General features: G+C 27.6%; 1 protein-coding gene across 1 annotated transcript; it reads right to left on the bottom strand.

The window, feature by feature from the left end:
- Positions 1-14183: 14183 nt before the first annotated feature.
- Positions 14184-15248, bottom strand: LOC126655474 (leucine-rich repeat extensin-like protein 2). Its single transcript, XM_050349679.1, has one exon. The coding sequence runs from the start codon at positions 15246-15248 to the stop codon at positions 14184-14186; it is 1065 nt and encodes a 354-aa protein (XP_050205636.1).
- Between the last annotated feature and the right edge of the window lie 246 nt (positions 15249-15494).

Here is a 15494-nt window from a genome sequence, read left to right as displayed (position 1 = left end):
AAGACCCAAAGCAATTACAAGTGAAAGATATGAGACAAAATTCGATGACCTGACATAAAAAAAAGACGACTATACTATAGACATAAATACTCTGATCGCAGATCGCCTTACAAACTTTAAATTTTGAAACTATATAATTGTGCTCGAGCTATATAAATCTTTTGATTCTTTAAGAATTTGTAATATACAAGGCTGGATCATTGCAAAAATTGATGAATCAACAAAAATCGGCAATAAACAAGTTTGAAACATCTTTAAACTTGAATGAACCAAGAAACATAACCAAATAATGAGATTTATCAAGAATCGGCACAAGTGATCATCCATAATTTTAGAATTTAGAATTTTGATAAAACCCGAAAGAACATTAATATCAACTTAAAACACACAGCACATCAAAAAAATCCACTCCACAACAGAAAATTTAATTATAAAACCAGAAAAAAAAACACATTAAATACAAATAGACGACGAAGAAACAATTGAAATTCGTTTTAAGACGGATATCATTGTCTCCGGCCCCTAACAAGTAAAACGGTGAAGAAAACGGATAATAATGAAGCTTTCTCTCTCTAGCCTGGAGAGAATGGTTGGCCCACCGTTTCGTCAATCTCAATTTAATAATTTTTATTATTTAATGTAACAAAAAGTTAATAATTTCATAGGCCAGTACACATACAAATAATTGATATATAATATAAACTTTCACTGGCCATTGATATTATTGGGACAACTCAGAACGCTGCTACTTTTTCTGTTAATACTTCGCTTTTCTTTAAAACTAGCTTTTAGTTTCATAATTGTTTATATTGTTAGATATTTAATAGTGTTTATATCTATAACAAATATAAAAGTGTATTCGCGGGGGAACACTTCCATTCACGGACAAATATACCCTCTACATATTAGAATATTTGTGCTTAACAAATAGAAAAATGACATTCCTAATCCATAAAGTAAACATATTAAAAATAATTATCGCAGTAGCTATCATTATATATTAAATTCCTAATTCTAAAAGGAATTGTGCAACAACTATCATTATGGTTAAATTCCTAATTCTAAAAAAATATGGCGAGTTTCATTAATATTAAATAATTATATTATAATATTTGTGTTAAAACTTTGATATTTTTTATATTTATTAGTTATTTACTATGAAAAATAATATAAATTTTATTTAATCATATTATCATTTTTTAATAACAACAATATCTAAAATTAAATTTATTGCTTAATTCTAATTTTTTTATATTTCTAATAAAAAAATTAAAATTTTATAAAATAAATAAAAAAAACACAAGTCTAATAAAAATTAAATAAAAAAATATTATTAAAAAAATATACAATTATAATATTAAATAACGGGTTATATAGATATCGTTAACGTGCGTAGCACGTGGCCAAAAAAACTAGTATAATATAAATAAGTATTTCATTATGATACAATATATTATTAAAGTATTTTTATTAGTTAAGTATATATATTATGAGTATGTATTGAATTAGAAATATATATCTTCAATAATTAATATTATCAGTTTATTTTTTATATATATATAAGTAAAAAAAGACATTTGTTTAAAATTACCAATATTTTACATTATTTTGAACATTAGTAAACATAATTTGGTAATATCATATCTAAACAATGATGAAGTTAGAGAGGGGGGGGTGATGAGCATGATCCACTTAATTTCTAAAAATTTATTATTTTTATACAATTTTTCGAAATCTTGTGAGGTATTAGATATTATACTATTTTAAAATGATAACAAATGTAACATTAGTTTTCCTTGTGGCTAGGTCATTGTAGGCAGCAGGTGGTGGTACTTTAAATTATATTAACTATTTAGTATCTTATTTTTAAACGATTTGGCACGTCATATTTAATTATGTTAACAATTTGATATTCAAATTTAATAGAAATTTGTAATTGTTTATAAAATAAAAAATGAGATGCCAAATCGTTTAATTTTCAAACAAAAAATATCTAATTGTAAATTATGACATATGTGGAAAACCTTACAATAATTTATCCATATAAATTTTATGTTATATTTTTTTTAATTATATTCTACACCATTAAATTTCTTTCCGTTAGTTTTACATTGAATTTATAAAAATGGTGGTACATTGTGTTTTATGAAATGGCTTAATATATTTTTGACTCTTAAATTTATATCAATTAAACCATCTGACCTTTTATATTTCATTTAACCTATAACACATCTCAATTTGTAAATTTTACTTACTTTACCTTTAAAGCTGTCATTTTTATAACTGTATCTCCCTTCTTGTCCAGATGGACCCTGTGTTTGGTTATAATCCAAAAAAAAAACACGTGAACATATGTTTTCAGCCGACGTATTTTGTGGCTTATTTTATACCCCTGAACTTGTACTCTTTCACTCAACTGACCTATTTATTTTCCAGTTCAAACAATTTGAGCTTTTATTTCTGGCGACATGTCGAGTTAGGTGGTGGCTCAGTCAGCATTTTTGTCATATCAATGCATTTGTTCTTCAATCTCTATATCAAAGTTTAAACAAGTAAAATTTACTGGTTTTTTGTCATATAGGTTGAACTGAAAGATGAGGAATTAGATGCTTTAATAAGTACAAATTTTTAGAAGTCATAAAATATATTAAGCTATTATGAAATTCAACGTTGAAAATAAAATCTCATTTAAGTGAAATTATTATGTTAAACCTTCAAATTTAGATTTTTTATTCAATATTTTGAGAGGGTGAAGAAACATATCCTCATCGAACCACTCTTCGATCTACGCTATATCTCAGAATTTTTTCGAATGATAACAAACGAGTTTCATAGAGCGATTCTTACATAGTACAATGTAAATCAAAATGACTATTTTTATGTTAAAAACGACGTAGTTAATAGGCTGTCATAAACCATTAAATAGAGCCGTGAAACATTTAAAAAAAAATGATATAGTCCACGAGTAGACCAAGTTTATTCAATATGTAGTTTCGTTCCATTTATTAACTATCATATAACTTCTCTATCATAAAGGCAGTGTGGTGGTCTGCTACATGAAAAACTAGAATAGGACCACTCGAGATTTTATAGCTATATAATAGTAAAGGCTGAGACAAATCAACAATTATTAAGATATCTCAAGAAATTTATGTTCAACTTCAATCCTTCTTAGTTCTTATCCACATGGAAGAATAATATGTTTCCCTTTATAAATCTATTTATGCCACTCCAAAAAGAGCTTCAATGAACCGACCCTAATTGATCTAAAAACTTTTAATTTATTTTTGGATTGGGATTCATATTCATAATCTACATCGTTCAATGAACGGTGTAGATAAAAAAGTACAATATTAATCAAATTAATCTACACTGTTCATTTTACAATGAATGATGTAGATTGTAAACATAACCCTTCAAGTTCAAAATGAACTTGAGAGAATTTCAATCCTTTATTTTTTTATATTTTTTTCTCAGAAGATAAGTTTATTAATTTAAACAAGTTTCTACAAAGTACTACATCTTCATTCAATTTTAATTCATACTCTCTCCGGTTCATAATATTTATTGCATTTGAAATTTTTTTAATTCATAATATTTGTCAATTTATAATTTCAAGAAAGCATTTATTACTATTTTTTCAAATTCATCCTTAGCAATAAATAATTTAATAAGGTTAGTCAATCATAAAAATAATAGTAATTAATATGGACAATCAAATAAAAATATCTATAATTAAAGACATATTTATTATTTTCTTAATTTATGTGAAATGGTCAAATGCGACAAATATTATTGACCGGAGAGAGTAGAAGATAGTATCAAATTTTTATAGGTGAGCAAGACTATGTGCTAGTCTATAAATAGCTAATGATTTTATTAGAGGTTAAATCTTAAGTTAGGTTTTCTAATAACAGCTAATGTTTTCAAAATATTGATTTTTATCATTCAAATATATTAAAAATAACTTTCAAATTGTGGTTCTTTCTATTCTTCATCTTTATAACTAATTTAATTTAAAAATAATTGTATTAATCTTACTTGAATTAACTTTTTTAGATTAATAATATAATTTAGCATAATTTAATTTCATTAAAATAGTTTGATTTAGCTTAGTAATTCATTCTAATTCTTTTTCTGATCAAATTTTGATCTATAATATAAATTCATGCAGCTGATTTATTTTGGCGCACACCAAACATTATCCATTTAAAAAATAAATTCCTTCATTTTCCCTAGTTTGACAATGATATTTTTGTCTTGAGAAAAAAAAAGTGATATTTTTGATCCTCTTTTACTTTTCTTAATAGGGAAATTTGACAATTTTTTTGAAAAGAAATAGGCAAATTCAACATAGTTAAAAGTTCATTTCTCTATAATAGTATTACAATAAAAATAAAAATGTTTAAAATAAAAAATAAAAAATAAAAAATAAAAACTCCCTCCATTTTATGTAATAATTTAAAATTGTCCTAAAATGTAAAAAAAATAGTTATACTTTATATAATCTTATTTAAATTTTTGACAAAAATATTTTCATTTACTTTTATAAATATTAATAATCATAAAATAATTGTAATGGATATTTTAATTTTAACCAATTATAATTACCAATTAGAATAAGTGTTGGATTATTTTTTAAAAAATATGTACTATTAATAAATATTAATTAATTTATGTGCAATATTCAAATTGTTTATAAAAAAATTTATATTTATTTTTCTACAAACGTACTCCTTTCTAATTATAAAAAAACCATAAATGTTAAATAAATTTATTTTCATCATCATTATGAAAACAATTTTTATTCTACAAATTTCATTCGCATCATCATTGGATTTTGAAGGCAAAAAAATATGTCAGACTTTCATGAACTGTTTGTTTATTAGTTACTATAAAAAAATAGGAACATTCATAACATGCGCAATAAAAGTGACGAATCAAATCAGAGATGTGAATGATAAAAAAAAATGGCAGTGTTGCTCACGCGATAGCCAAGTGGGGTTTGTTTATTGGTAGAGATTGCATTTTTGACGGAAGTGTTCCTTTTCCGGTTAATGAACTTGTAACCGTTTCAAGTTAATTAATAAAATGCAACTTTGATTCTCAAAAAAAAAAAAATGAAGAATCTAATTATTAATTTGCTTCAACTTAGCAGCTCAATAATTAGCACTGCCTTTAATTTTTATATATATTGAATTATTGATCTCTTTAATTTATTGGATTTTAGTATTAAATTATTATTCAGCACATGAAATGAAAGTTGATATCTTTAATTAGTTATTCATCGCGTATTAACAATTAATCTAATTAAATTCTAATTAACAAATTATATATATATATATATATATATATATATATATAAAGGCAAACCGTGGCCAGATCTGTAATGCAAATTGTAATTAAACAAAGGAAAGAAAATGAATTTGTAAATGAGGGTCCATATCCTAACAACCACGATCTATTTCAATTTGTATAATAAATGTTGTCTAATTTAAGCATAAAAATAGTGCCATTGTCCATTTTCCTTTGCATGCCAATTCATTTGTCTGATTTAATTAAAATCTGCTACTGAAAAGTCAAGCCACTTTAAAATAATTAAATGAAAATTGGAGAAAAATAAAAGAGAAAAGATAATTACCAATTACTACTAATTAGCAACTGGGTTTTTTTTTCTTCATTAATAAATAAAGGTTGATTTTGAGTAGTAGTATTAGTTGGGGATTTCATAAGAAAATGGTTTTTGTACTCTCAACTGTTGTTGGTTGGAAGGCCAACTCCTATCCGTTCTTGCTCATCTCTATTCACTTTGATTATCTTTTTGTTTTGCCTTGCTTTTATTTTTAGATATTAGAATTGTTCTTATTGGTGTTGATAGAACCAAGTTTCAAGAATCAAATTGAATCGGCCAATTCAATCGATTTGATCGAAAATAAACGTCAGCTCTTTTTTATTTTATTTCTAAAAACTATTAAGATTATATACCTCAGATTCTAATTGATTTATTTTGATGGTTTATATTATAACGTCCGTTGAAGAAGATTGAATCCTCACTACAATTAACTACACAATCACGGATGAGAGAATCATAAGAGAGCCGCAAATTCCAATTATCGTCTATGTGTGATCAATACTAAATTTGACTAACTTGTCGTCTTACCTCTTGTGATTTAAACCGTGACAAAGTAAAAAACTCTTTCGTAGTCATGGTGCATTCCTTGGTGATGGACGAAATTGCTGTTAAACTAAAAATATAATTCAATCTCTTTAAACCGAAATAAATAAAATTAAATATTAAACCGGTTAAACCAATTAATTGGTTAAACCATAATAATCATTCGAGTTTTTGTAATACAGTTAAAATATAATTCATTAATTAAATATCTTAATGCATATTACTTTGAATTTTATACATACATTCGTTTAATTATTCTCTATATACTTTTCATGCTCCATTTTGTTTGTCACTTTTTTATTTATACACATGTGAAAAATATATTAAATATAATTTATATATTTCTTGTTATAGTCTTGGGAATATAAGACAAATATATTATTAATTTTATTTATTAATTAATATTTCACAATGATTAAAAATAAAATTATTTATCAATAATATAAAATCGACATTCTTTTTAGAACATCAAAAAAAATGTAAAAGATGAAATATGGAGTATACAATTGATTAAACTTTACACTTTTACCTTGAGTACTTAATTTAAAGACCGAGTCTTGTCTGATCAATTTTTTTAAGAAAAATATACTATTTAACCCACCATTTTATACCACCTTCTTTAATCACCTTACGTGGCAGTATTTAATTCGTCCAATTTCCTTCCAAAAATATATATCTTAAAAAACAACTTTAAATGCACCCACTATTTGATTGTTACGTCAAGTGGATGAAGTAAGGTGAGTTAAAAAGGAGAGTTATATAGTATTTTTTTTTTTGAAAAAATGCTATTTAACCCATTATTTTATACCACTTTTTTTAACCCATCTTACGTATCAATATTTAATTCGTCCAATTCTCTTTTAAAAATGTATAACTTAAAAAACAGAATGTCCTTATAAATAGTAGAAATAAATCTTTAGTTTAAATAATGATAGCATCATATGTTCCCCGAACCTATCATAGCCCTTTCAATATGTAAAGTCATACTAACATTTAATTGGCCAATGTTAAAGAGGATTGATGTTCTTGATTAAATAAGACCTCTATGGATTAGAGGCATATTCCAAACATCATTATTAGATTAGATATACTACTCATCTACATCCACCTCTACCTCCTCCATGCATATCTCACAACAAATAAAACAGGAAACACAAGCACATTTTAAAATAAAAAAAAATATTACATTCATCCGTATACTATGGGATTTTTATAATAAATTAATAAAATATGTAAAATGTTATAATCTTTAATAATTACATAATATAAAAAAAAAATCTAACATTTCATACGTTATGTTGATTTTTTATAGATATGACATATATTAATTAAAAATTATAAATATAATTACATGACACAACATATGTATGAATTTCTTTTTTAAAATAACTAACATTATTTTACATGAGTTGTATATAGCTCGTATTATGTAATATAAGTTTTATTTAATAATTAAATTAAAAATATTATTATATAATAATAGTTGATTTTTCAATTTATTATATTTTTATAAACCACAAATTACTCTGAGACCTTACATATGTCTTAATTTATATTTTTATCTGTTTTGTTTAAAAATCAGATGATATAATCTTCCTTTTCATTTTTAGAGTTTATGTCAAAAAAAATTACGAACTTTACATGTGTTTTCATTTTAGCTACGCAATTTAAATTTTATCATTTTCATGCACGAACTAACATTTTTTTTTCAAATTCATACACAGCGCGGAGGTGACACTCATTCACTGGTGTAAAATGACCTCCGCCTCAACAAATTACACCAATGGAGCCGTGACATCTCAGCATCGTGTATGAATTTAAAAAAAAAGGGTAGTTTGTGCATAAAATAACAAAATTTAAACCGTGTAATTAAAATGAGAAAACGTATAAAGTTGGTGAATTTTTATGAAATTAACCCTTATTAATTTTTACTTAATGTTAACATACATCACAATCTTTTGTGTTGTTTTCGATTTAAGCACAATACACAAAACATCCCATCTAACATTCCAACCTTTCCAAAACTTTTCATTCTATAACCTGGTTTGTGTTTTATACTCTATTTTTTAAAAAATTATGTCATTTTAGACATTTATACTATATATGTCACATAATGAAAGGTTGATATATTATGTGAAACATTTTAAAAATTATGCTTAAATCGAAAAAAACATGAAAAGTTGTTATATATGTTAATTTTTTTACTAAGATTAAATATCGACTGAACAACTAGCGATAAAAAGTTGCTTTTAGAATGACTTAACCGTTTGGATAGGTCCTCACCGACAATTAATTTTTCGGGGAGATATTGGAGAAACAAATCCCAACGTTTCTAGTTTATAGCGATTTAATCTCAATATTCAAAATGTGATAAAATAAATTCCATCTTTTTCCGTTTTTATATTTTATAGCCCAATTTTAATTTCCGGAAAGAATTTGAGACTGAAATTTGAGGGAATACGAGTTTGAAGAAGAATGACGGATTTGATATGTTTAATGTTAGGTGTTTAGATTAGAAAGAAGAAGAACGATATCGTTTTGTTCAAAATCTGTGTTGATCAAAACGATACTGTTTCTTTAAATAAAAATTAAAAAAAGAGTTACGTTTAGAAATCTTGTCACAATGTCCATGACCTAACAATCTGGTATTTCACGTATGCAAAATATAGTCGGAAATCAAAATTGGAGCTACAAAATACAAAAAAAATGTTGAAATTTATTTTATAACGTATTGAACATTAGGATAAATCGATAATAACATGAAATGTTGGGATCTACTTTTCCAATATTTTTTTAATGAGTAATTTGTTATTATTATATTCAAAAAAGAATTTGCATTCGTATGTAATCTCCACTGTTAATTACTCTCTCCGTTTTTTTTAGTTGTCCATTTAGTCAATATTACACATATCAAGAAAGTGCTCACTTTATCTTAATTTATAAAGATAAATACTAATATAACCCTATTAATTAATAAATGTTTTTCTAATAAAAAGATGGAATCATTTATTAGGGATGAATAAATTTGGAAAATAATAGTTAAAGTCACATTGAAATTCTAAATGGACAACTAATTAGAGACAAATATAATTTGCTAAATGGACAACTAAAAAAAACGGAGAGGGAGTATTTAATTAAACTTTTTAAAAGAGATTGCTACTTAATTAATTAACTATTAAGTCCTTTAATGGTGTGGCTTATAATTCAATTGTTTTGTCCATTTGTACACGTGACATTTGAAACATAACTATCCATAAAGAAAAGTTTCCTTTAACCCTCCAAATGCGGGCATTGGCATACTCAAGGTCAATGTAAAGCAATCTCTAAGTATTGAAACAAATGGAGAAAATATACCAAATGCATGTGGCTGAACTTTTTTCAAATTTACTTTTTCAATATTTGAATTTTTTTTTTAACTTAGTGTTTCTAACTTTTCAAAAATGTCAAATAAAACTTTTTAATCGTCTTTCGGCCATTTGAGTGCTAAAAAACAAAAACAAATCTAAATTTTGTTTAAATACTGTGTTACATTAATGAAAAATGATAATTGCGTATAGAATTATACATTTATGTTTATGGAATTAAACCATATCGATAATTTTTTAAATTACTTAAATTAAATTGATAGTCCGGTGACTTTTAAAAAACTCATCCGCTACCATTTTAAAATATTAAAACACTAATATACATAAAAAAGTTTAGACCCTGAAATAAAATTTGCAAAAAATCAGACACTGTTTGTGCAATTTTTTTTTGAACAGACTGTTTGTGCGGTTATTTCTAAAAAAAGTCCTCAACCGTCTATAGTCTAATCCACTAGCCATAATTCAAATTTATTTCCTGTTTATAATAACTAAAAGAAAAGAATTGTTCTTTTAAAAGTATAGCTATGGCTAAAAGAATTACACAATTAATTATGAATAAAAAATAAGTTCTCTAGACCAATTGGGCTGCATTTTCTTTTTTCATATTGATCTCTTATTCTTGCAAATAAAAAAATTTGTAGGGTTTTTTTTTGCCTAAAGATTCAAACAACCAAACATTTAACGAATTTTTTTAATATATTCAAATATTTAAATCGTCTCGATAATGTATAAACTTATATGATAATATTTTAAAAATGTCCTTCTTCCAAATGAGACGCGCTTGTGCTGATAGTGTCAATTAGGTGATGTGTCAGTGCTTGCCATATCGATAAAAAATAAATCTTAAAAAGACCAAATGTTCAGTAAAAGTTTCCATAATGTCCAAATATTTAGTAAAAGTCTCCATAATATTCAAAAAAATATTATGACATGACACGAGCGACATGCTACTTAAGCAATATATCAACAATATTAAATATTTCCCGTCCCATAAAGATAGACAAAATGGCTATTTTGGACGTCCCAAAATATAGGCCAAATTGCTATATAAATTTAAATAATACCAATATTAACCTTCATCAATTTCAACCACTTTTGTTATATTCTATAAAAAAATTATTAATTACCACTTTATACAATACAAAAATTGATGACAAATTTATCTTTTCAAAATTTAATTACAATTCCAACACATAATTATCTTTCCCATGATATAAATTAATAGTAATAGTTAAAATATTTAAATAATTAAATTAAAGTTGTTATTGGAAGTTAATAAAGATAACTACTTTAACTATCATTTTTTAATTCATGTGCAAACTCTATTTTGCCTATCTTTATGGGACGGAGGGATTATTAAATATTAAATAACTACTTACAATATTAAATAACTATTATACATATATACCAATTAAATATATAAATAACTGCTTACAATATTAAATATTAAAGTGATAAGTTTATATCTTTACCTAATTTTTCTGATACATTTTATTAAAATCTATAGTATATGTATAATAGCTAATATTTAATATTTAATATTGTAAGTAGTTATTGACTTTTTATAATTTAAAATTATAAATTTAAATAATGTTTATCACCCTCTTTAGTCTATAATATTAATCGCATTTGAAAAATTATTTTGATTCATAATGTCTATCACTTTAAATTACCAAAATGCATCCATTGCTATTTTTTTAAATTTATACTTAACAATAAATAATTTAATAAAATTAAAAAAGACTAATAAAATATAGTAGTAATTAATATAAAAATATATATAAATCAAAATATATTTATTAATTTTTTAATTAATATAAAATAGTTAAATAGGACAAATATTATAAACCGAGCGAGTATTATTTTTGGTCAAAGATTAATGTCATTGGATGAAGTATGAGCAATAGATTGACATGACTCGTGAACCATTTCACATTAAATATTGATTGTGCAAAGAAAAAATTATTCCACACAACCGTTGCGCCATATCATTTGTGCAACAAACCAATTGTGCGTTAGCCATGTGGAAAATTGAATGATAAAAAAAATAACTAATAATTAAAAGATTCCCTATCGCAAATGCTCATTGGCTTGATGTAAAAATGACGTGGCGCAACGGTTGTATGGGATAAACACTCTTGTGCAAAACTAGTCATTAATAAAAAAAATTAACTACTATAATGAACAACCCATGATAATTACTGATACAAAACTGAAACTTAATTTCTAAAAGGAAAAAGGTATAAATATGACCTTAATGTTCCATCTGAAGTACACATATGACCTTAATGAATTTTTAGGATCAAAATGACCCTAATGTTATAAAAATTGTTATTCAAGCCCCTCTATTAAACGAGTGTTTATCCCATGTATTGGCCGTGTCATGTCATATTTACAACAAGTCAATTGAGATTTACGATAGGAAATCTTTTATTTAATATTTAATTTTTTTATTTAGAATTTTTTCACATGGCTCACGCATCATTGGTTTGCAGTGAAAGATTAAAATAGCAAGAAGTTGACAGTGAAAAAAGTATGTGTTTTATTTTCATGTATGTTTAGTGGTCCAACATGGTTTGTTTTTAGTGTATTTGTTTAATACATGTGGTTCTGCATGAGAATAAAAAATTAATTTTATCTTTGGACATTTTCAATTAAAAATGTATAATCAATTAAATTGGATTAAATTTTGTAATTGGGATTAGGGTTTTTAAATTAGTCTTTCTTCTTCTTTCAAATTCGTATTTTTGAAATTGGAGGTTTTATAAATTGGTAATTTTGAAATTGGGGATTTATAAATTGGGGTTTTTAATGTAATTTCAATTACCTAATTTGGTTAAAAAGTTAACATATTAGCTAACTACCTCTCCTCTATTTAAAGTTTTTAAAATCAGAATCTATTCAGATTGAATGATGTGAATTAATTTTAACTTCTAATTATATGTTGTTAAAACACTAAAGGCGGAGCATGACTGTTACTAGATTTTCCATAATAATCCAAGCTATACTGCAAAGTTCATTGCAATGGCAATGAAAATGGAGATCTATAAGAAGCCTCAAATGCCAATTAAAGAGTTGAAGGAAGTTGTGGAACATGAGAACCAAAAGGCAAGCTCAAGCTCAATCCCCAATGTCGAAGACTTTTAAGAGAAAAATCAAGTACACAGTTAAAGGTTCTGAGTTAAGGTTTGCTTCTGACTTGCCATACGCCCTGGACTACAGTGGGAAGGAACAAATTGGCCGGCAATTGAACAAGGGCAAATCCACTATGATTTAACTTGTTTTTGTGCTCTCTTTAGTTTAGGTCTATGTTTTGTGAATGGTATGATGTTTTGTGAGCTACGTTCTTTGCAATGATGGTTGATGTTTCTGAACTATAAGGTTTTTAAGTTGATGTTTTGTGAACTACGTACTTGTAATGACAGGTTAATATTTAAGAAGTTGTAAGTTCACCATAATGGAAGTGAACAATGTGATTTTGGATTGAGTTTTTGTGAACTATTCTCAGGTCAATATTGAGGTATTTTGTAATGACAGGTTAATATTTAAATGTCATACTAATGCAATGATAATACACTTTTCGTTTATTTTCTTAGTAAAGTGTAAATATTTTTTTAGATGTTCACTACAGGTTGATGTATTAATTCCATATATATATATATATATAAATATTCATGCAATGCAGCCATGTTCATGACAAAGTGTGGAATATACAGCCCGCAATGGCATTACTGAAAATCTAAAACTGAAATTGCTAATTAATCAGGTCACTTAAGTCATTTGATCTTTAAATTAACTAATAAATTTAATTGAATTAATAACTTCCCTGCAAACAAGTATCATTGTAGTGATTCACAAACAAGCATTATTGACAAATTGACAATGGGAAATTCTTACCTAGAATACGTACGAAATTGAATTTTTTCTTATAGAACTAAAATTCGTTTGCTAATAACTTAACAAATTGAATTCATTACATAAATTTCAAACAACTGGTATACATCTCTAACTTAGACAAACACCATAAACATGATTATTGCCACTGACATCCAAGAAATTATGACAATGCTAATATGCCCCATTTTTTTATTCCTTGTTTTATGCAGCTCTACAATGTGTCCTTTTTAAGCATCAATTTTTCTAGTTTTAACATCTTATTTTCATCTATCAGGTCATTGCTCATAATTTTGGCACATATCCATTCATTAGTTCCTCGCACCATTTGATGAACTTACATTTTTGGAAATTTAATGGATCACTCTGCAAAAGCATTTGGACATTTTTAATGGATCATACTTGATGACTGTTGAAATGTCTTTTGGTGTATCCATTCATGCCAAATTTAAGTGTGGCATATCGTTTGAAAGGTATTATTACGCAGTCATTCCACACATGAGAAATTTTATTCTGATATAAGTATTTGTCGAACTGTGCATCAAAGAATTTTTCATGACATTGTTTTATGACAAGAGAGAGCATTGAAATTTTTCAGCAATCAAGTTTATCCTATAAGAACGAATAGCAGCCACCTCCAAGTCATATAAAAGACTCCATCTACACGAGGACTCCATCTACACTAGGACAATTAGCAGGAAGACAACACTTACCCTGAGGACTCTCCATCTACACTTTGACAAGGTCATCTATATTCGTGGCTTCTTGTTCGCTGGCCCATCATCCCAGGGCGGATCATCAGAATGAAGGAGTGGAGCTGCATCCTCATGGCCCGGCGATGCAAGGTTGGCATCAGCATTTGAGGGGGGGGCCACAACAGGTGGATTGTCATTACAGTTGGCAGGCACGGCACCGGAATCAAAATCTGGAACAGTATCCTCAGGAGGTTGATGGGCAAGATTATCGGAGGGGGGGTTTACAGCAACTGGGCGAGAAGGATGTTGTGCATCAGTAGCAGCAGGAAGAAGTGGCAATGTATTGTCAGGGGTTTGATCTTTTCCCGAAAGATCAGTCAGCTTGGGGTGTTGCATGGCTTCTTTGAGAGGATTCTTTCCCTGCTTCTTGGAAAGATCGGTCAGCTTGACTGGTGGAGGATTCTTTCCCTGCTTCTTGGAAAGATCGGTCAGCTTGACTGGTGGAGGAATCTTTCCCTGCTTCTTGGAAAGATCGGTCAGCTTGACTGGTGGAGGGTGTTGCGGGGCTTGTGTGAGAGGATTCTTTCCCTGCTTCTTGGAAAGATCAGTCAGCTTGACTGGTGGAGGGTGTTGCGGGGCTTGTGTGAGAGGATTCTTTCCCTGCTTCTTGGAAAGATCAGTCAGCTTGACTGGTGGAGGGTGTTGCAGGGCTCCTCCCATCTTCTTAGAAAAATCGCTCAGTCTGAAAGGTGTAGGATCTTGTAGGGCTTCTTTGAAAGGATTCTTTCCCTTCTTCTTGGACTCGACAGTTTCTTGACGGTGAGTTGTGAGAGTTTGTTGATGGCCCGGATTCGCGTCGGAGGGGGGGTTTGGAACAAGTGGAGGTGGATTATTGTCAAGAACAAGTGATGGAAGTGCAAGAGCGGAGGGAGAATTAGGGAGTGAAAGAGGAGGATGTTGTGCATCAGAAGACACAACATCAGTAGAAGGAGCGTTTGGAAGAACTGGCAATGTTTCTTCTTCTGACGAAGAAGAAGGGATTTCATCCTTTTCCAAAACCTCAGCCATCTTAAAAGGTTTAGCATTTTCCAGGGTTTTGTTGGAAAGATTCTTTTTCATCTTCTTGATTGTGAAGAAGAAGAAGGGTTGATTATGAGACTGTGAAGAAGAAGAAGAAGAAGAAGAAGAAGAAGAAGGGTTTTTTTGATTGTGAGATTTTGAAGAAGAAGGGGGTTTCTTGATTCTTGATTCTGAGATTGTGAGGGTGAAAGTTTGTTGATGATGAGAGACGAGACGGTTGGTTACTTAATAGTGAGAGACGAGACGGTTACTTAATTGTGAGAGGCGCGCGAGAATTGGTTTGTT

This window comes from Mercurialis annua, linkage group LG7 (assembly GCF_937616625.2).
Source record: "Mercurialis annua linkage group LG7, ddMerAnnu1.2, whole genome shotgun sequence".
Classification (NCBI taxonomy): Eukaryota; Viridiplantae; Streptophyta; class Magnoliopsida; order Malpighiales; family Euphorbiaceae; genus Mercurialis; species Mercurialis annua.
Note: the sequence above shows the minus strand (reverse complement) of the source record. Positions and strands in the feature narration are given on the sequence as shown.